This window comes from Octopus bimaculoides, chromosome 20 (genome assembly GCF_046866305.1).
Source record: "Octopus bimaculoides isolate indiv1 chromosome 20, ASM4686630v1, whole genome shotgun sequence".
Lineage (NCBI taxonomy): Eukaryota > Metazoa > Mollusca > Cephalopoda > Octopoda > Octopodidae > Octopus > Octopus bimaculoides.
Window position 1 is genome coordinate 38,589,238 of NC_142947.1, and position 22,500 is coordinate 38,611,737.

At 37.5% G+C, this 22,500-nt stretch overlaps 1 protein-coding gene across 1 annotated transcript in view; it reads left to right on the top strand.

The window, feature by feature from the left end:
- Positions 1-1,950, top strand: part of LOC106875456 (neuropilin and tolloid-like protein 2) — a 221,039-nt gene extending 219,089 nt beyond the window's left edge. Inside the window, exon 9 of the mRNA XM_089338403.1 lies at positions 135-1,950. Coding sequence (XP_089194529.1) covers positions 135-871 — 737 coding nt within the window. The 3' untranslated portion in view covers positions 872-1,950. The remainder of the gene's footprint in view (positions 1-134) is intronic.
- The last annotated feature ends 20,550 nt before the right edge of the window (positions 1,951-22,500 follow it).

A 22,500-nucleotide genomic window follows, 5' to 3' on the forward strand; every position in this document is an offset into this window, starting at 1 on the left:
ACTCGGTCTTCCAGAGAATTAAAGTTATACAATACTGTTATTAGTACTTCTATACTAGAAATTCCTGCGATATTTTATGATATGATTTTCATATATATGTCATTAAATTTCCTTTCTCTTTTATTTATTTTTAGGTTTGAATATTCCACACTATGCAATAATTCTTGGTGCTATCGGTCTGGTGCTTCTCTTGATAATTTTCATATCGGTATGTTATACTTTGAAACGCAAGAAGAGAGAACAGAAAAAGGAGATGGAACTGTTAAAGAAACACGCTAAACAACTGGAAGCTACGGCAGCGGCGGCAATTGCTAATTCGGCAGCAACGTCGAGTCCAGCAAGAAGTACAATGTCACATTCGCCAGGACTTCGAATTAATAATGCTTCTCCGAATTCCTACGTAAGTCTTCCACGAAGAAACGAGGAGCACGAATTCTGTAATGACCCAGCAAACAGAAGCAGTTTCACAAGTACCTTACCCCCACCATTCATTGATAACGAACACCTCACAACCGAGAAACTTATGGAAACAGCTTATTTTAAAAAATATTTCCCTTCTGATAGTTGTCATGATGAGGATATCAGTCCTTGTTCAACACTAACTAGTGGACAACCAGCCACAGTTTTTATTGAAAAACACCAACCGCCCCCTTCTAGCCCTAATCGAGATGTCTCCAGTTATTGGAAACCTCAGCCCACGACGAAACTGGAACAGACTGTCCCTCCATTTTACAGTAGTGTTAGCAAAACTATTCCATATAAAGCCTCCCTGTCCCCTAATACAGTCTTAAAGGACCCATTGAGTGCTAAACCCTTACCAATATTTAATTCCTCAGACATAGAATTTGACAACGAAATTGGTCCCATGTAAAACGAGACCAGAGCAATTACAATAATTATGATAATAGTGGTGTTTAGAGGAATTTAGAGGATTACCATTTTCTGGGAATGTCATAAATAAAAGATAGACAAAAAAAAAAACACACCAAAACAATAACATCAAAACTATCCAACACGTATAAAAGATTTGTTCTTTGCTGCAGAAAACGAAATATTACAAGGAATTTGTTCTTGTGGTATTCTTACTTTGATATTCCATGTCAGATATGGTGCCCTTAAATGAAGAAACTTTCGATTCCCTTTGAGACTCGGTTGTTTTTTCAAGTTTATCTCACTTTTGCAAGTTGAGCCAAATAGTCTTTATTTTATTGCGTTGTCAGATAAATTCGTTCACTTACCGCCCCCCTCCCCGCCCCATCACCATCACAGCCACTTGGCACTCCATCGCCATATTCAAATTTCAAAAAACGGTAAACAAAACTTGCAGAGGAAGAACAGAGCTAAACTACCCACCACCACCACCACCACCACCATAAAACACTACGGTCAAAAAATATATTTCGTGTTGATTCAAATAACATTGGAACGGCGGATTAAAACAAATTTAAAAAAAAAAACAACGAATTTATGTGAAAACTCCAATATTAAACTGTCAAAAATTTCGAAAATCTTCTTTCTTACTTTCTCTCAATCTTCATTTTTAAGGAATTTCAAATCTACTTAGTTACCCACTCCCTCCTCTTTACTTCACCTTTAATACATCTATATAACACTTTATACATGCATTATTAACACTAGTCGTTGTACCGGACTGGATTCACTCTTCTATAACGGCCAACGAAATATTTCGACTATGAGGTTTTTCATAATATTTCAAAACTCTTTTGATATTTTCTGAACTTTTGTCTCTGGTTATATTTTCCCTATTATGTTCCGATATTGTTTCAGAATCTCATATTTCTCCTTTCTTCATTTATTATTATTATTATTTTTTTTTTTTTTTTTTTTTACGTTTTTTTTAGAGTTTTATTTCATTTTATCTTCTTGTCACCCTAACGTTTCGTTATTTGTAAGAAAATAATTGGAAAGCTGTGTCGTATTTATTTACAACATATGTCTTTGTTATCGTGAATGTTTGTTTTGTAACGGAAAGTCTTGAAATTATAGCTATTACATCCTATTTATAAAACAGCAAAGGAAAATATTGAAATGAGGAAACAAGAAAAAAAGATCAAAGACAAGAAAAATATAGAAAACATTGATTATTTTTACAGACAAAAGGAACCTGATAGAGTGGCGCCATATTGTGAGAAACAAATTCTTTACACAAGGATTTTGGAAATTTCTGTTGACCTATTTGTTATATGTGAAATTCTATGATGACATGCGGTTTGAATTTGGTTTGTGCATAGAATATAGCTTACACCTTCATATAACTTTCGTCTTTATACAAAAGAACATGCCTAAACGTACACGTATCAGATAATCAGCCCGAAGTAGTCTGTTGAACGCTATATATATATATATATATATATATATATATATATATATATATATATATATATATATATATATATCCCCCTACATTTGTATGTCAATGGCGTTTACACGTATTCATGTGTGATTGTGTGTATATATGTCTGTATTATATGTGTACATGATTAACAATTTCTAATTGATAATCAAGATAGTTTATCATAATTTATATATAGCTGCACCTATATATGCATACATATTTTCACATATATTTACGCGACGTACATAAAAAACCAACGAGACCTTCACTTAGCAAAAGGGATTTATTTTAACTAGACAAAAGGTTATATATTCTAGCAAAAGTAATTTATACGGCGCCGTGGGAATTATTGTTTTGACTAGACAAAATGAAATGCAAAACTCAGGAATTTAAATTCACAACAATAGGGAAAGAAATTAAATCATGCAAATTAATAATTATTAAAAAATAAAGACACATAACTCCATAACTCCAAATTCTTTTCCTTACGAAATACAGTTTATCGATGAGTACATAGCAAGTAATGTATTGCATATGTTATTATGGTTGTGGTTGTTATATCGTTGGGGGTGTTATTTCTGGAGCAATAGATAATTTAAAGTACAAATGCATATGTACAAATACATATGTGGTTTATACAATTATTATTTTGTCGATATTGGTAGCAAGAACATGTACTAAACTAACATGGATCGTGTTTCTTGAAAACATAGTATGCTCTCAAACACTTTCACGCTCGCAAGCACATACACAAAGATTGTATATTTGTGCATTATATATATATATATATATATATATATATATATAAAGAGAGAGAGAGAGAGAGATGAATATATATATACACAAGTGTGTGTGTCTTATCACACAAATAACACGTGTAAGATTATGAAGCGAAACGGAGATAAGCAAACAAATAATGCACTGTTAGACAAGTGAAAGCACGTGCCTAAGAAAGCGTAGAGATATAAAGCGAAAATGCAGCAGTCAAAGAAGTGTATACAGGAGATGATACACCTAAAGAAGAAATACGCCAAGAGTATCTGATGCTTAAGTTGATATTTTTATCAAACAGAAGTTAAAAGAAAGAAAAAAGGGCACGGCACCGAATTTATCACTTATGCTTACATCTATGTATGTATGTATTATGTTTTATGTCATTATTCAGTTTATTTCAAGATTTCTTGCCAATAGAGAAAGAACCGGTTTCTAACCTAGATCCAAGGTTCCTTCACTGGAATTCCAACATCAACAACAGGGTATTTTTCTTTGTATGTATGTATGTATGTATGTATGGGAGAATTTACGAAACAAACAACAACAGACGAGGACAGGTGGTGTAGACAACAAAAGGATGTATTAGTTTAACACTCGGGAATACAGAAAGTCTTTAACGTTTCGAGCTACGCTCTTCAACAGAAAGAATACGGAGAAAAACACGGAGAAAAAAACAAAAAGCATGTATGTATGTAGATTTGGTTTAATGATAATTAGTAATCTATCATCACCATGACAACAGCCTTGGACCCGGGGGAATTTTCAAGTGTGATACAAGGAAGAGTATCAAACTTTTTCTGAATTTAATTGAATCGTAGACTCCAATACTAATTTCAAACGGTACGCATCCAAACCTTTAATCCAACGTACTTCCTAATGCTGGTAGCTTACTTTCCTCACTAAACATTGTTTCAATTTCATCTTTTCGTAAATTTGGCTAAGTTGTATACACGAGGGGGTACTGAAAAGTTCCGGCTTTAAGGGTGTCGTGAAAGGCCTGGTTGGAGACCCAACCTTCCGTGTTCTTTTTACAGGGTTTAGAAAAGGTGTAGGGCCGCTGCAATAACTGTGTGAATCTAAGAGGGGAATATTTTGAATAAAATCATAATTAACTGATCTTTCTGTATTTTTTTTTACGCAAAGCCAGGAACTTTTCAGCACCACTTGTATATATATATATATATATATATATATATATATATATATATATATATATATATATATATATATATATATTACGGAGATGTACTTGTATGGCAAATGACTTGATCTGAGATTGTGTGCTGAAACAAAAACAATTGCAGAATGGAAGGTGTTTATAAGCAATTTAAGAACACACAAAAATCCGTTACATTCACTTCAACATTTAAATTTAATTTGTGCCAAAATATTTTCGTCGCTTTGAAACCGCGACCTGTTCGTTGACAAAATTTCGTGCTGTATATATATATATATATATATATATATATATATATATATATATATATATATATATATATATATATATATATATATATATACAGCACGAAATTTTGTATTATATATATATATATATACAGCACGAAATTTTGTATTATATATATATATATATATATATATATATATATATATATATATATATATATAATACAAATGATATATAAGCATATGCATGTATATATAGATGCATATCCGGGTACAGGACGTTAGAAAAATGAATGGGAACATAAAAACAAAACGGACTTTGTTTACAGACAACAGAACGAACACATAGGAAAACAAACAAGCCAATTATGGAATTATTTCTTCCTCAGCTGCCTCTATTCTAAAACTAGGCGTTTCGAAGATTTGTATTACCATATCATCGAACGTACGCGTCCATTTGCAAGTAAGTTTCAACTATATATATATATATATATATATATATATAGGTAAAGTAAATGTTATAATACAATTTGTGAATAAACATCAAAATATAAATCCTTGTTAATTTAGAGCTCATTTAATAACACATTGTTAATTACCCACCAATATGCTATTATAGTGCAGTAAATCTGGGTCGAAAAGATTTTGCTTGTATTTATAGAATCGGTTAAAATGATCGTTGAGAACGACATATAGTACAAAACAGTAAAGCTTAAATTTCAGATAAAGATAATAATTGAGGTCAACGGCTGCTTCGGTAGCATAAACCATTATTACTTACATAATTATGTAATTAAAATGCGTAACTAATTATGTATTTAACAAAAACTATAAATAAATAAATGGTATATTTTAATTACGTAACTGTATAAATAAAGATATTTTATGTCATTGAAACAGTTAAGCACGACTGAATTATACAAGGTGTCCACAAAGTCTGGGTACATGCGGATTAACATACTTTAAGAAATTATTATTTCTTATATTTAATTGTTTATATTATGATTTTATTTACTCTATGTACCCAGACTTTGTGGATACCTTGTAGAGTATATGTGAAAATTTATGCTCTTCTATTGAGTTGTCCGGAAAGTTCGTATCGATTTATAGTAGCTTACCTTTCGATATGGACAGAAAGTGCCATATCGATGGAGTTGAAAATTTTAGAATAATTTGTCATCTTTCAACTGTCCGGATAAGTGGACAGATATGACATTGGCAGGCTATATATGATCAGTGAGCGGTAGTGAATTGAAATATAACATAGAATGTATAGTACTTGACAGACGAAAAGCATATATAAATTGAGCTAAAGAGGGGAAAAATTGTCTGAGAACCACAAATTCAAGAAACCTTCGAAGACTTCAATACTGTCCTCAAGTCCCAAAATAAACTGTTTGCAAGATGCCCACACATGGAATAGTGCATGCTTGCTGACTCAAAAGCTCAGCCACCGGACCACGATTATGAATAACATCTCGTACATTCCCTACTTTTTTCTTCACTGCTTCTTTCGCTCTTTATCCTTCTAAATTCTGCCTTGCTATTTTTCATCTATTTCTTTTTTTATTCTTATTTTTAATTTTTTTTAATTATTTTTCCTAGGTTTATTTCTTCCTTTTTTTTTTTCTTTGTCTCTTCAACTTACTCCTTTAACAAAGTTTACCGTCTGTGAAGTATTGCGTTTGTTGAGCTGAGCTGAAATATCTTCAATACAAACACTAGGAATGGCCTTATTCTGTCTATGAACTTAAATGCACTGAATGGTCGTTATATTCCTTGGTTGTTGCTGTTCTTTTTTAGTGTCTGGACAAAATACATTTCTAATATTCCTTACCAATGCGAGAATGCAAGTGATTGAGCACTCTACAGGCACGCGTACCCTTAACGTAGTTCGCAAGCAGATTCAGCTTGACAGAGAGTCTGACAAGGCTGGCTTTTTGAATTCTGGGCATCGGGCTTAGATACATAAATATACATACACACATACGAATATATATATATATATATGTGTGTGTTTGTATATATATATATATATATATATATATATATATATATATATATAAGACGCGTGCAGACAGGCGAGAAAATAAACAGATGCAATGATACAGAGAGTTATGCGGGTAGGCATAGAAAATTGTTGTAGGAAAAGATACATAAATAGATATATGAAAAGATAAAAGATAAAATAAACACACGAACGCAGACTACAACACAGACACACATGTATTATGTGTAATGTGCACACACATACATACATACCCACGCACATTCACAGAAAAACAAACAAAACGTGAGTTGTACGAACACGCACGTATAAACAAAGATTAGGAGCAACGACCAAAAGGGAAGCCTAATCAAAAACTATATTACTATAAAACGAGTATGTGAGAATCGTTGATTAACATATAAGGAAATTAAGTAGTAAAATTCAATGCGCATACACACATATGCACGTGTGTGTGTGTATTCTGTTATTCTTTTACTTGTTGCAATCATTTGATTGCGGTCATACTGTATAGACACACACACACATACGCACGCACACACACACGCACACACATAGATAGATATACATATATATATATATGCACACACATAGATATATGTACATATTATACATATATATAGATATACATATATATAACACGACACAATGAAGTAGAGAAATTTGAAAAGACAACACGAAACCGGTTATTTCTCAAAATACAATGTTTATATACCAAAAAGATTTTTCTAACATTTTTCTGACATAATTTAGATATGTACTTTAACCATGTAACACAAGCCTTCTGTAGTTTTTTCACTCTTATTATCTTTTATATATATATATATATATATATATATATATATATATATATATATATATATATATATATATATATATATATATATATATATATATATATATATATATATATATATATATATATATATATATATATATATATATATATATAGGCGTAGGAGTGCCTGTGTGGTAAGTAGCTTGCTTACCAACCACATGGTTCCGGGTTCAGTCCCACTGCGTGGCACGTTGGGAAAGTGTCTTCTGCTATAGCCTCGGGCCGACCAAAGCCTTATGAGTGGATTTGGTAGACGGAAACTGAAAGAAGCCCGTCGTATATATGTATATATATATGTATGTGCGTGTATATGTTTGTGTGTCTGTGTTTGTCACCCCAGCATCGCTTGACAACCGATGCTGGTGTGTTTACGTGCCCGCAACTTAGCGGTTCGGCAAAAGAGACCGATAGAATAAGTACTAGGCTTCCAAACAATAAGTCCTGGGGTCGATTTGCTCAACTAAAGGCGGTGCTCCAGCATGGCCACAGTCAAATGACTGAAACAATTAAAAGAGTAAAAGAGTATATATATATATATACATATACATATATATATATATATATATATATATATATATATATATATATATATATATGCTAAACGATTGCGTCCATTAAGCATCGTTTTAATGTTTATTTTCACAAAATCAAGATGGAGTTAGTCATACGTTTTTATTCCAACACTTTCTGCAACGCTTTCTTCTACATTTACAAGTTGGTACACAGAAACAGCCTGAAAGGCAAACAGAACAAATGCAATACTTTTAACGCCACGAATGACGAAGTCGGAAGGAAATAGAAAGAAAAGTATTTCTTAAAAGAAAAATGTAAGAAAAACCGGCGATGGTTCCTCCTTAGAGAATACGTGTCAAAATATTATTATATAACCGGAAGTTACAGAACAGATGATTAAATACAGGAATAAATACGTGTATAATATATAGCTTACTGCTTTACTTCATTCTGTTTAAATCTACAGGGAATTCGCTTTTATTTAAACAGCTGAGTAGTAAATGTATAAATGCAGGTATATTAGATACCGTACAACGTAAATTCTTGGCTAATTGGAATTATTTTTGTTTAATTCAATAAAATTATTTTTGCTTAAATTATGCAAATTACTTAGACCATAAATACGTTCTGCTCTCTTTTTTTTTTTTTTTTTGTAGCTGTATAAGTACCTTGGCGTATATTGGATAGAACTGGGAGAATCATGGGCACGCCGGGCGAAATGCTTAGAGGTATTTCGTCCGCCGTTATGTTCTGAGTTCAAATTCCGCCGAGGTCGACTTTGCTCTTCATCCCTTTCGGGGTCGATAAATTAAGTACCAGATGATCACTGGGGGCGATATAATAGACTTAACCCTCCTCCGAAAATCCTGGTCTTGTGCCAAAAACTGAAACCATTTAAGATGGCGAGTTTGCAGAATCGTTATCACGCCGGGCGAAATGCTTAACTATATTTCATCCATCATTACGTTCTGAGTTCAAATTCCACCGAGGTCGAGTTTTGCTTTTCATCTCTTTCGGGGTCGATAAATCAAGTACCAGTTGAGTACTGGGTTCGATGTAATCATCTTAGCTTCTCCTGGGTATGAGTATATAAAAAAAAGAACTGCACCCCTCTGCCAAGCCATGGTGGGCCAGTGTGGCAGAGTAGGCTTATCAAACTCGTAATTAGCCTCATTGGAAACAGTAATTGTCTGACTTCAACATGTGATTTTGCGGAAAGAGCTCTACCTGTCTGTCTCAGATACTGCAACAACTTGGGCTTGAAGGGCCCTCCTCGGTTGTTCAATATCATAGATAACAGGGGGGGATTTACATAGATCGAGGAGGGGAATCAGTGGATGTAAACGTCCTCAAGAAAATCTTTGACATCTTTTGTCCAAGATCCTAGGTGAGCCTGTATTACAACTAGAAACTCAAATGAAGGCAGCAATAGCAAACACATTCACACATCAAAAGCCAACCACTTAAGAATGACCATTGAAAAGGTGGTAAAAATGGTGATGCCCCAGGATAGCCACGGTCTTTAGGCTAGCACAGATAAAGGATTAAAAGAATGATTTTCAGAATTTTCTATAGATATGAAACCTATAAACTCTATATTATAATTTATTATTTATTTATGCGCCTTTTTCAAGCCTAGCCAGGCTTCGTGGGCCCGGTTTCTATGGCGCGAGTCAGCTGCCCTAACCACTTGGCCATTGCACCACCCTATATTATAATATATAAACTATATTATTTTTTTTATACTTAAACAATAGCCTTTATACGAAGAAGTAAACACAGTCAAGAGACTAAATTAGTTATGGCGCTGTTTTATCGATGTCTTAAAAATTAAATATTCTTTTCTACTTTTGGCACAAGACCCGAAATTTTGCGGGAGAGGGCCAGTCGATTAGATCGGCCCCCAGTACGCAATTGGTACTTAGTTCATCGATCCCGAAAGGATGAGAGGCAAAGTCGACCTCGGCGGAATTTGAACTCAGAACGTAAAGACAGACGAAATACCGCTAAGCATTTCGCCCGGCGTGCTAACGTTTCTTATTTCTTTACTGCCCACAAGGAGCTAAACACAGAGGGGACAAACAAGGACAGACAAACGGATCAAGTCGATTATATCGACCCCAGTGCATAACTGGTACTTATTTAATCGACCCCGAAAGGATGAAAGGCAAAGTCAACCTCGGCGGAATTTGAACTCAGAACGTGGAAGGCAGACGAATTACCGCTAAGCATTTCGCCCGGCTTGCTAACGTTTCTGCCAGCTCGTCACCTTTGAAAAATTATTTTGAAATTAACAGAACTCGAGCACACACACACACACACACATATGACACGACTGGATGTTATATGAGTCAAGCCTCACAATTTCCACCATCGCCTTGCAATGTCTAATCAGTTAGATGTGCGACCGAATGTTCCATGTGGGTAAAAATCACACTATTCCTGCAAGAGATTATCGATATCCTTTAATAAACTCTTCGAAAACAAGTTTCAGCTAACGTATTATTTAGACTACTAGTCTATCTGCCAAAGGGATCAGCGGTTTGTATCTTCTGTGCGTGCATGCGCATACGAACTGATGCTTGTGTGTATCAGGACTTAGAACAAATATTAGGTTGAGAAAATAGTTCGTGCGCCGTGTTAAAATAATGCCTTTTCATATATATTTTTGTGGTGTGTGTGTGTCCATTCAGTTCATTATTTTAACATGGTGCATGAACTTTTTCCTCAACCTAGTTTTTATATAAAATTTGTTTCTCCAAATAGCGGTTAAATCTGATATAAGATGTCTCCAAAAGAAATGATTTTTTTTTTCAGCCGATCAAAATAGGAAGAGTTATTTCCCCATAGAACTTGTAAGCTACATAGTTATTTCCCTTACATCACATAACGCTGTTTTGATTAATCGCGTACACGTAACCGTATGATGTTACGATTAGAGTAACTTAAGATGGCGAGCTGGCAGAATCGTTAAAAAGCCGGTCGAAATGCTTAGCGGCTTTTCGTCCGTCTTTACGTTCTGAATTCAGATTCCACCGAGGTAGCCTTTGACTTTCATTTTTTCGTAGTCGATAAAATAAATACCAGTTTAGCAACGAGGTCGATGTAATCGCTTTGCTCCCATCACCATACTGGCTGGTCTTGACAGTATTACGATCACTGTTGTAGCTGGGGGAGGTTGGTTTGCAGGGGGCGGTCCGCCCCTGGTGGCACTTTTGGTTCTGCTGTAGGCAAATGGAAGGGCCACCGCGGGCGGCACACACTCTAGCTACACCAGTGATTAAATCATAGTATTTAAAAGGAAGCGAGATGACAAAATCGTTAGCACGCCGAACAAAGTGCTTCACGGCATTTCATACGTCCTTACGTTCTGAGTTCAAATTCCACCGAGGCCGACTTTGTTTTTCATCATTTTCGAGGTCGATAAAATAAAGTACCATTAGAGCACTAGGATCGATGTAATCGACTTACTCACTCCCAAAAATGTGCTGGCCTTGAGCTAAAATTTGAAATCAGTATTATGAGAGTACGGAAAGACAGCGAGCAGTCAGAATCATTAAGTATTCTAGACAAAATATTGAGTTGTCCGGAAAGTTCGTACCGATTTTTAAAGGAAAGAAAAAGGTCAATAAATACTTGCCATTACATTTTTAATCAACCAAATATGAACCACTTTGTTGCACAATGCGTCTCCATCTTTCCTTTAACTTGAAAAATACCCTCTTTCCAGAATTGAGGTGGTTTCATGGCAAATAAGTCGAAAGGTAAGCTACTATAAATCGGCACGAACTTTCCAGACAACCCAATACTTAGCGGCATTTCGTATGGCTTTACGTTCTGATTTCAAATTCCACCGAGGTCAGCTGTACTTTTTATTAGGAAATTACTATTTGTAAATCTCACAACGACAGATATTCAGCAACAGTACTTTGGAGTAAAGAATATTTGCCAGCATAACATGGCAGTCCTGGTTTAGGACGAATGTTGCTGTAATTTAGCCCCAGCTGGAGACGATGTCTCCTGGGGCTAAATTACAGTAACATTAGTCCTAAACCAGGACTGCCATGTTATGTTGACAAATATTCTGTACTTTTTATGTTTTCAGGGTCGATAAAATACCAGTTAAACACTGGGGTCAGTAGAATCAATTAGCCCTTCAACCCAAATTTCGGGCCCTATGCCTACAGTAGAAAGAAATATTATGATCGCATTTAAAAGACGGCGAACTGGCCGAATCGCTGGCGTGCCGGGCGAAATGCTTCAGGGTCGATAAAATAAGTACCAATTGAGCCCTGGGATCGACGTAATTGACTTAACCCCTACACTGTGTTTACTGGCCTTGTGCCAAAATTTGAAACTAAGATTATGAGAGTAGTAAAACGTGGCGAGCTGGCTAGATTGTTAGCACACCGGATAAAATGCTTAGCGGCATTTCGTCCGTCATTACGTACTGAGTTCAAATTCCGCCGGAGTCGATTTTGCCTTTCATCCATTCGCAGATGAATGCCCTCCCCTCAAATTTCAGACCTATTATGATAGTATTTAAAAAGCCGCGTGTTGGACAAAATGCTTAATGGCATTTCTTCCAACTTTATGTCCATATCCTGAGTTCAAATTCCGCCGAGGCTGAGGTAGCCTTTCATCCTTTCGGGGTCGATAAAATAAGTACCAGTTGAGCACTGGGATCGATTTAATCGACTCGCCCCTTTCCCTAAAATTGCTGGCCTTGTGCCAAAATAAGAAAGGATATTATTATAGTGGTTGCTAGTTACAAATACCAGCCTTTCTATGTTTTATTCCTTACATATTCCTGAAATATGAATATACACCATTACCTATTTTTCAATCTTCGATCACATTGCTTACATAGACGTATTTGTATTCGTGGTAAGGTATAAATTCTAAGGCCGCCCCGAACGACACACACACGCTCTAGCTACGTCACTACCCGTATTTGTAACCATGAATCATGGGTAGTGGCTGAAAGAGCTTGATCTCAAATACTAAGGCCTGAAATGAGATTCCTCTAAAGTGTCGCTGGGGTAATGTTACTCAACACGGAGACCTTAAAACTGGCAACATACCAATCTTGTCCGTTTCAGCAGCTATAGAAAATCTCCAACGAATACAGGCATAGCAGTGTGGTTAAGATGTTCGATTTGCAGCCTTGAGATTCTCGGTTCGATCCCCTGGCCCGACTAATTCCATACGTATGTATGTATGTATGTATGTATGTATGTACAAGATGGAATCAAAAAGTTCCTGGACTAGTTCTGTAGTGCGCCAACAGATGGTAGCATACGGTTGCGTGCGCATTGAGAACTAGCAGTGATCTCTACGAGGCAGTGTGCCGAGTGACATCGCTATGTATGTATGTATGTATGTATGTATGTATGCACGCATATGTGTGGTGGGGTGCGTGCGTGCTTTCTGTAGAGCGCCAACAGATGGCAGCACATGGTTGCGTGCGCAGTTAGAGCTAGCAATGACCTCCATGAGGCAGTGTGCCGTGCGACATCGCTGTGCTTACTTCGCAAGTTGTGAAATTTGTGTTTTTGTGATCACGTGTAAGCTGTAGTCTGCGATTTGGTCATAGACAGGAATAAAGAACAAACGTGGAATTTTGTTTCAAAGTTGGGGAGTCTGCTTTAGAAACATTGAGCATGTTTCGGCAAGCTTACGGCGACGAGGCAATGGGTCGTACGCAATGTTTCGAGTGGCACAGACGCTTCAAAAATTGAGGAACGTCCCTGGAATATGACGAGCGATCTGAAAGAAACACACACACACACACACACACACACACACACACACACACACACATACACACACACATACAAACACGCACACAGACAAACACACACACACACACAAACAAGCACACACATACACATACGCAAACACACACACACACACACACACACAAACAAGCACACACATACACATACGCAAACACACACACACACGTAAGATTGAGCGTGTGTGAAAATTCTTGATCCTAAGACCAAATAGATCTCAATGTGAGTTTTATTTTACAGATTTAATGTTTTAGCAGAAAAAAAGACTCTACTGTTGCTTGTTCAGAGAAGGCTGCAGATGATTCTATCATATTTTCCTTTTCCATGTGTCGGAAAGAAGGAATCTGATTCTAATAACCGTGTTTGAAAATACCCTCAGTCATGCCTATGAAGTGTTTGTGCATAACATGGAGGCTTAGATTGGTATGACTATATATGTGCATGTATGCATGTATACATACATACATACATACATACATACGTACGTACGTACGAATGCATGTATGTATGTGTATGCGCAAATATGTATGCATATAGTGCATGTATACATACATATATGTATATACACATATATAGACATATACATACATACACACACGCATTATATATATATATATATATATATATATATATATATATATATATATATAACCATTAATCAATTATGTGGAACGTCATCAAATCAATGTGTTGCAAATACAGTTTTGCGGGAATAACCACGTGACTGAAACTCAAGAACTCAAGAACCTTGAAGCAGAGCTTCTACAAACAGCTAGCATCGTAAAATTTAAAATGCAGTAATTTCCGGCATTGCCTGAAACGTAACATCACACTCCTTAAAAACTCAAACAAAAGCGTCTCATTTTCAGAAAAGACAAAATGAAACTGTGGCAACTAGACAAAGCCACGAAGCTTAAATTAGATAAGAAAATACTGTGTGTAGCCAAACGCAAACCATATATAACACTTAACGATCTCAAAACGCGATTCTCTAGAAACTCCCAATGTAGGCTTATAAACACGAGCTTGTGAAAATCCGCAAGCAAATATTAAACCGCATTGATAATCTAATTAGAAATGCTATTTAATTGCAGCATTGGAATATTAACATGCACAGTAGTCCGTTAGCTGAGCAATATCAGCTATAAAATTATCTGATCCAGTTTGGTATTATTGAATTCTACCTGTTATTTGCAGCGTGGTCGAATAATCAAGCGCTACAATAAGACACTGCTTTTCGACGGTGATTCTGCGCGGGAAAAGGACACTAACGACCTCTTTGATGCTATTTATGAGCCTCTTTGACGGAGCGGAAGCTGGTGATATAGTTAGGCCATTTATCCTACGTAAGTTAAAATCTACAGGTAACAATATCAAAAAAAGTGGTAGGGAGTTCCACAACAGGAGTCGATCAATAAAATATATTTTTGTTAAAAGTAAAGTGCGATTAATTGCTGTTATTTCTAGGGAACACCAAATAGTTCGACATTTTTAAAATATAATTATGAATAACATTTAATTATAAATATATAATGGAATTTTTTAAAACATCGAACGGCTGTGAGGGTCCATTGGAGTAAAATAGGGATCAAAGGGGTCTAGAGATACAAAAATGGTCAAGAAAAACTTGTCTAAACGGGAACATTCTTCTTCTCCTTCTTTTCCTCCTTTGTCTCCTCTCTTCCTTCTTCTCCTTCTCCTCCTTTCTCTTCTCCTTCTCTTTTCTCTCCTCTTCCTCCTTTCTCGCCTCCTCCCCTTCTTCTCCTCCTTTTCTTCCTTTCTCTCCTCACCTTCTTCTCTTCATCCTTTCTCTTCTCCTCCTCTTCTTCACTTTCTCCTTTCTATCTTCCTCCTCTTCTCCTTCTTTCTCTCCTCCTCCCTTTTCCTTCTCCTCCTTTCTCTTTCTCCTTCTCCTTTTTCTCCTTCTTCCCTTCTCTTCCTTTTCCTCCTTTCTCTCCTCTTCTCCTTCTTCTTTTCCTTCTTTCTCTCCTTCTCTTCCTTCCTCTTCTCCTCCTTTCTTGTTTTCTTCCTGTCTCTCCTCCCCTCCTTCTCCTTTTCCTTTTCCTTCTTCTTCTTCTTCTTCTTCTTCTTCTTCTTCTTCTTCTTTCTCCTACTTTCTCTTCTCTTCCCATTCTTCACCTTCACCTCCCTTCTCTTTCTTTCCCCCCTTTCTCTCCTCTTTCCTCCTTTCTCTCCTCCTTCCCTTCTCTTTCCTTTCCTCCTTTCTTTCCTCCCTCCTTCCCTCCCTCCCTCCTCTTTCTCACGTAGTCTTATATTTAGATCTGTTCCATTCTGCAATTGTCCTTATGTCGATCTTCCCACTCGTTCTTCCTTCTCACTCCATACTAAATTCACTTAACATAGCTTTCACTACTTCCATCTCACCCCACCTGATCTGGCATCTATTAGAAAACCTATCTTTCCTCTTCTTAATTCTATTTCTCCCTACATCACTCTTCTCCCATACTATTTACTTTTGCCTTTTACCTTTTCTCTTCATAACTATCACTGCAAACAATTCTATCGCTTCTTTTTCTTAATCACTTACCCGTAAACGTAGTATCAGCTTCTACATTAGTTCTCTCTTTGAAAAAGAACAAATCTCCGAAACGTAAATTTTTTGTTCATCGTGGCAAAATAAATCACTGTTTTTTTCCTCGATCTATACATAACTGCTGGAAGCTGAATCGATGCGTTTTATAATTTATGCTCTACATTAAGCACATCTCGTTGCAAACACGAGAAATAGTCCCCCAGGAAAAGGACATTACATTTTCTTTTATGACGGACTTATATACTGTTTCCGTTGACCAAATCTGCTCACAAGGCTTTGGTCGGATCGGAACTATAGTAGAAGAACTTGCTCAAGGTGCCACGCAGTGGGACTGAACTCGGAACCATGTGGTTGGGAAGCAAATCTCTTGTCACACAGCATTTAGGCGCAGGTGTAGCTGTGTTGTAAGAAGCTTGCTTCCCAACCTCATGGTTCTGAGTTCAGTCCCACTGCGTGGCACCTTGGGCAAATGTCATTTACTATAGCCACGGGCTGACCAAAGCCTTGTGAATGGATTTGGTAGACAGAAACTGAAAGAAGCTTGCCGTGTGTGTGTGTGTGTGTGTGTGTGTGTGTGTGTGTGTGTGTGTGTGTGTGTGTGTGTGTGTGTGTGTGTGTGTGTCTTTGTCTCTGTATGCGTCCCGCACCACCGCTTGACAAGCGGTGCTGGTGTGTTTGCGTCCCTGTAACTTTGCGGTTCAACAAAAGAAACCGACAAAATAAGTATCATGCTTTAACGAATAAATCCTGGAGTCGATTCGCTCGACTAAAACCCTTCAGCATGGTCACAGTCAAAAGACTAAAACACGTTAAAGATAAAACATATTCATATAGACATGAGTATGTCATGAACATCTTGGTTGTAAGACCGTCCTTCATCGTCGTATGCGTTTTCTCTTGACTACCAACATAATAACCAGCTACCATCCCTGAGGTAACTGGTACATTATCACACTATTACTTAGGTCTTCATTAAGCATCCTCGTCAAACCTAATGCTTCATGACGTTCTTGGTTTTATCGAATAACTATTGTTCAATGAAACGATATTGTTCTCTGTGTGCAATAACAAATCATTAAAAAGAAGAAATGGCCGTTTTCTTGTCTGTTGACGTAATACAGTAGACTGGGAAGCATTTAATGAGATGCAGGTATAATGGCCGTGTGGACCAGAAGCTTGCTTCCTAACCATGTGGTCTTGGGTTCAGTCCCACTGCATGGTACCTTGGGCAAGTGCATTCTACTATTCTGCTATATATCCGGGCCAACCAAAGCCTTGTGAGTGGATTTAGAAGACGGAAATATACACGCACGTATATAAGCACTGTGCGTGTGCGTGTGTGGTCTGGTGTGTGTGTGTGTGTGTGTGTGTGTGTGTGTGTGTGTGTGTACACAGAGAGGAGATTTAAGTTCGTGGTACTGTTAGTTTCACGCTGTGTAAACGTGATGATCTGACAAGCTTGTATAGCGCGCCGTGTGTTTCCAGGCAATCATGGCCGGTCATTTCTGATAAAAGAGGCCGCCAAGTACCACACATTTGAAAACAAAAAAAAGTATTGGAATTTATTTATTTGTTCGACTAAGACTCTTCAAGATTGTGTCTTCGCATGGCTGCAGTCCAATGACTGAAACAAGCAAAAGAAACTATCCTCTTAAACCATCCTCGCTCTCGTATTCCTAGTTAACACAAAATTAGGATTTAGTGTTATTTCATGATTGCAAGTACGATCAACTCAACACACAGCTTTTTGAAATTATATGAAGCATTAAAGATAATTCAAGTTGTGGCATTTAGTTAAAAGTGTAGAGCTAGAAAGAAACTGCATTCCATGAAAGGCGTGGGTTAGTGTTATGAATTAAACACTTACCATGAAATTTCCCTGGAGATAAAAGAGATTCACCGCTTCGTCTAAATGGAATCCTAGAAGGAAATAAATCAGGATAATTAGTAAACGTAACGCTGCGAATGTTATAGTACCAGTAACTGAATGCACTCCGCTGATAAAATATTGATCGACATCAAATTAAAATGGCCGCCAATAATGTGAGTCGTTCGCTCTACATTTATTGATCGGCGATGAAAATAAATGCATAAATGAATATCAATATAAAGATAATAAAACAAGCAAATAAATATCTGAAAGCAAATAAGAAAGGTTTCAATATCTCCTATTTCATTTTTCTTCTTTTTTTTTTCACTCTTTCTTTGTTTTCCATTTTTCCATTTTTTTTTTTTTTTTAAGAATATTATTTTGAACTGACATTAATATATGAAGAATGTTAGCAGCAGCATCTAACAATCTCCATTGTCCAGTGGAGTGGCTTTTCAGCCAAACAGAAGGATAAGGAAAGGTGATAGAAAGAGAAGTGAGTTGAGATGCATGCAGTCAGTAACGAACGAAACGTTTATTGTATTCTGCTGTGACAGCAAATCTAAGTTGTTATCTCTTCTACCGATGTTGTCACGCTTACTACGACGGCGACCACCACCACCAACACCAACACCAACACCACCACCATCACTATTATTATTATTATTATCACTATTATCACTATTATTATTATTATTATTATTATTATTAGTTATACTATCACCACCCTTCTGCTTGCCTGTCTGTACGGTCGTCTGCCTCAGCCGTTGTCATGGCGTTAGTCGTTGTCTAAAAAAAAAAAAAAAATTGTCTCGAATATCAATAATCCTCACCAACAGTTCATTAGTTATTCATTGCTAGCATGGACATCATGTTTAAACGATGTAAATCTGGGTTTGATAGCATCTTTCAGCAGTGGCAGGAGCCGCAGCTACAGTGGTGACGCTAGCGGTGGTGGACGGCGGCGGCAGAAGCAGAAGCAGAAGCAGAAGCAGCAGCAGTAGTAGTGGTAGTAGGCGTCACTGGAAAAAGTGAGTGAGTATATAATAAGCAGTTGTAGGAAGACTTATGGCTATTGCTATTGCCCTGGCTGGCCGTTGCGCTGCAAATCGCTGTCTTCATGTACGGTAGATTAGTATTAAAAGTAACGTGGCGATAGTGGCCGCGGTGGCGGTGGTGGAGGCGATGGTAATGGTGGTGGTACATCAGCATTTACACCTGTAGTAGTAGTAGTAGTATTGGTGGTGGTGGTGGTGGTAGTAGTGGTAGTAGTAGTTGTCGCTGTGGTGATGGTCTTGGTGGTAGTAGTTGCAGTAGTAGTAGTGGTGGTGGTAGTGGTGGTGGTAGTAGTGGTAGTCGTAGTTGTCGCTGTGGTGATGGTCTTGGTGGTAGTAGTAGTAGTAGTAGTAGTAGTGGTGGTGGTGGTGGTGGTGGTGGTGACTGTGATGGTAGGTAGTAGTATTAGCAGTAGTAGTAGTAGTAGTAGTAGTAGTAGTAGTAGTAGCAGCGGCGGCAGTAACAACAGCATTGCTAATATTTCCTCTTTTTCATCTCACCGTAGTCGATAGGGACAAAAAAACAAAAAAAAACAAAAACAAAAAACAAAGCAAAACAAAACAATTAATAAATTCCATACCTGTAATACAATGTGGGTTGCTTTCCATCGACCGCATTCTCCGTCTACACAACCTGATAATGTTTTGCGCCAATCTGAGGAATCGATATTCAAATCCCGTTTCTCTTTGGAACTTTGTCTTTGATCCTTCCAGCATTGGTCAAAGAACTACCAACGACGTGTTGGTCTCTATTCAATTCTCTGTCCGTCCTTCCAGATTTCTGACTTTGTAATCAATTCTCTATTATGAGGTACCCACCGAAATAGCTTATTTCGATTATAGGGTACCTCGAATTACGGTATTTGATTGAGCCCTGTCCCCACCCCCATATACATTTTTGTGGGACCCTTTTTTTGTTGTTAATTTTTAGTTCTGTATTTTGATCTTTTATCTTTTATCTGTTTCGGTTATCAGACTGCGCCCATGCTGGAGCACTACCTTACGTTGTTGATTCTTCTGCCTTTTTATTAAGCTTGGTACTTATTTTAGCGGGATTTTTTTCCGAAGCGCTAAGTCAAACGACGTAAAGAAAACCAACACCAGTTGCCAAGCGCTGGAGGAAGAGACAAACATTGGCACACACACACACACAAACACGCACACACACACACACACACACACACACACACACACACATGACAGACTTCCACATAATTTCCCGTCAATCAAATTCACTCAGAAAGCAATTAGTCACCCCGGGGTTGTAGTTGAAGGCACGTGTCCAAGGTGCCCCGCGCGATGCACTAGCGTAGCACTTTTAAAGGGGCACCAGTCTTGGGTCTGCTATAGGCAATATGTATTTTTTTTTGTGGGATCCGGGTGGAGACGGCAAACGGAAGCCCCCCCCCCCCCCCCCCACACACAGAGGCGGCACTCACTGTAGTTACGCTAATGGCGCGATGGGACTGAACTGGAAACTACGAAACTGCAAAGCAAGTTTATTAACCACACGGCCATGCCTGTGTCCAACGAAATCTACGCGGTCACTTCTCACTCATTGTTAAGTCTTCGACGACAGTAAATAGGTGGCGAGGTAAATGGTTGTCAAAACCGTCTTGGCAGAATCGTAGGCCCTCGGGCAAATCAACGCACTGGGCCCTAGACTTTTTATTTATTGACAAGCAAGTCGCAACATACGTAGGTTTGAATTGGGCTCTTTTACCCGTGAGGTCCCTGGGCAATATTCCAGTGTGCCTGTACCTTAAGGCGGCCCTATGGGTAGTATCTTAATCTACGCATTGTACTTTTATCTAATTTGTTTCCTTTAAATATTGTTGACAGACTTCGGGAAAGCGGTTACGTTGATTACATCGACCTCACTGCATAACTGGTACTTATTTTATCGGCTCTGAAAGGATGAAAGGCAAAGTCGACCTTGGTGGAATTTGAACTCAGAACGTATTATGCCCAGCGTGCTAACAATTCTGCTCGCTCGTTGCCTTTCAGTACTCTCATAATAGTGATTTAAAATTTTTGCACAAGGCCAGCAGTTTTAGGGTAGAGGGTAAATTGATTACATCGACTCCAGTGCTCAAGTGATACATATTTTATTGACTCAGAAAGGATGATAGGCAAAAAATTAATAATTATAAGCATAATTATGCTTATAATTATAAAATTTTTGTATATATATATATATAGGCTATATTAAATCTTTGAGCGAGATGTAAACAATAGCAACACGGAATCGTAACATATAATTACCAACCAAGTGTAGCATTCTATACGGGACAGTGCTACTGGCGTTTATACCCCCAGGAAGACATCTCTTCCAGCTGGTTAACGCCACACATTCTGTGTCCGATTAGTATTTGCGAGGGGAGGTCATCGCTTCAATCCTTAGCCTTACGTGATACACACGGACTCGGTGGAATTTGAACTCAGAACGTACAGACGGACGAAATGCCGCTAAGCATATTGCACGTCGTGCAAACGGTTCTACCAGCTCGCCGACTTCGGCAGACGTTGATGATGACTTCTGCATCATTATTGATGACGATTTAATGTTCGCGCAGCACCTCGGGCAAGTGTACTCCACCACAGTGCCACTATTATGTAATTTGATTTTTCTATGGAAAACGAAAGAAGCCAGTCGTGTACATAGATTTATATCTTCGGGAAGAGCCATACGCGAAACACACACACACACACACACACACACACACACACACACACACAGATAGATAGATAGATAGATAGATAGATAGATAGATAGATAGATAGATAGATAGATAGATATGTTTCTTTATTAGCCACACAGGGCTCAACACAGAGGGGACAAAATACAAATGTAGAGTTTTTCTTTTCGAGGGGGGGGGGGGGGGCAAAAACAAAGCAGAAAAAAAAACAAAAGTGGGGACAACGATGAAAACAAAACATCGCAAAACGTTTGAGGTATTTACAAAAAAATACGAAATAATACAGAAAATAGATAGATAGATAGACAGACAAACAGACAGACAGACCGACGAATAGATAGATAGATAGATAGATAGATAGATAGATAGATAGATAGATAGATAGACAGATAGACAGATAGATAGATAGATAGATAGATAGATAGATAGATAGATAGATAATCGTGACATATAATTGCCAGCCAAGTGTGGCGTCCTATACGGGACAGTACTACTGGCGTTTATAGCCCCAGGAGGACATCTCGGGACGCCACACTTGGTTGACAATTATATGCTACGATTCCGTATTGCTACTGTTTACATCTCGCTCAGAGATTTAATATAGCTAATTTCTCCCTCTTCGAAATCAGTG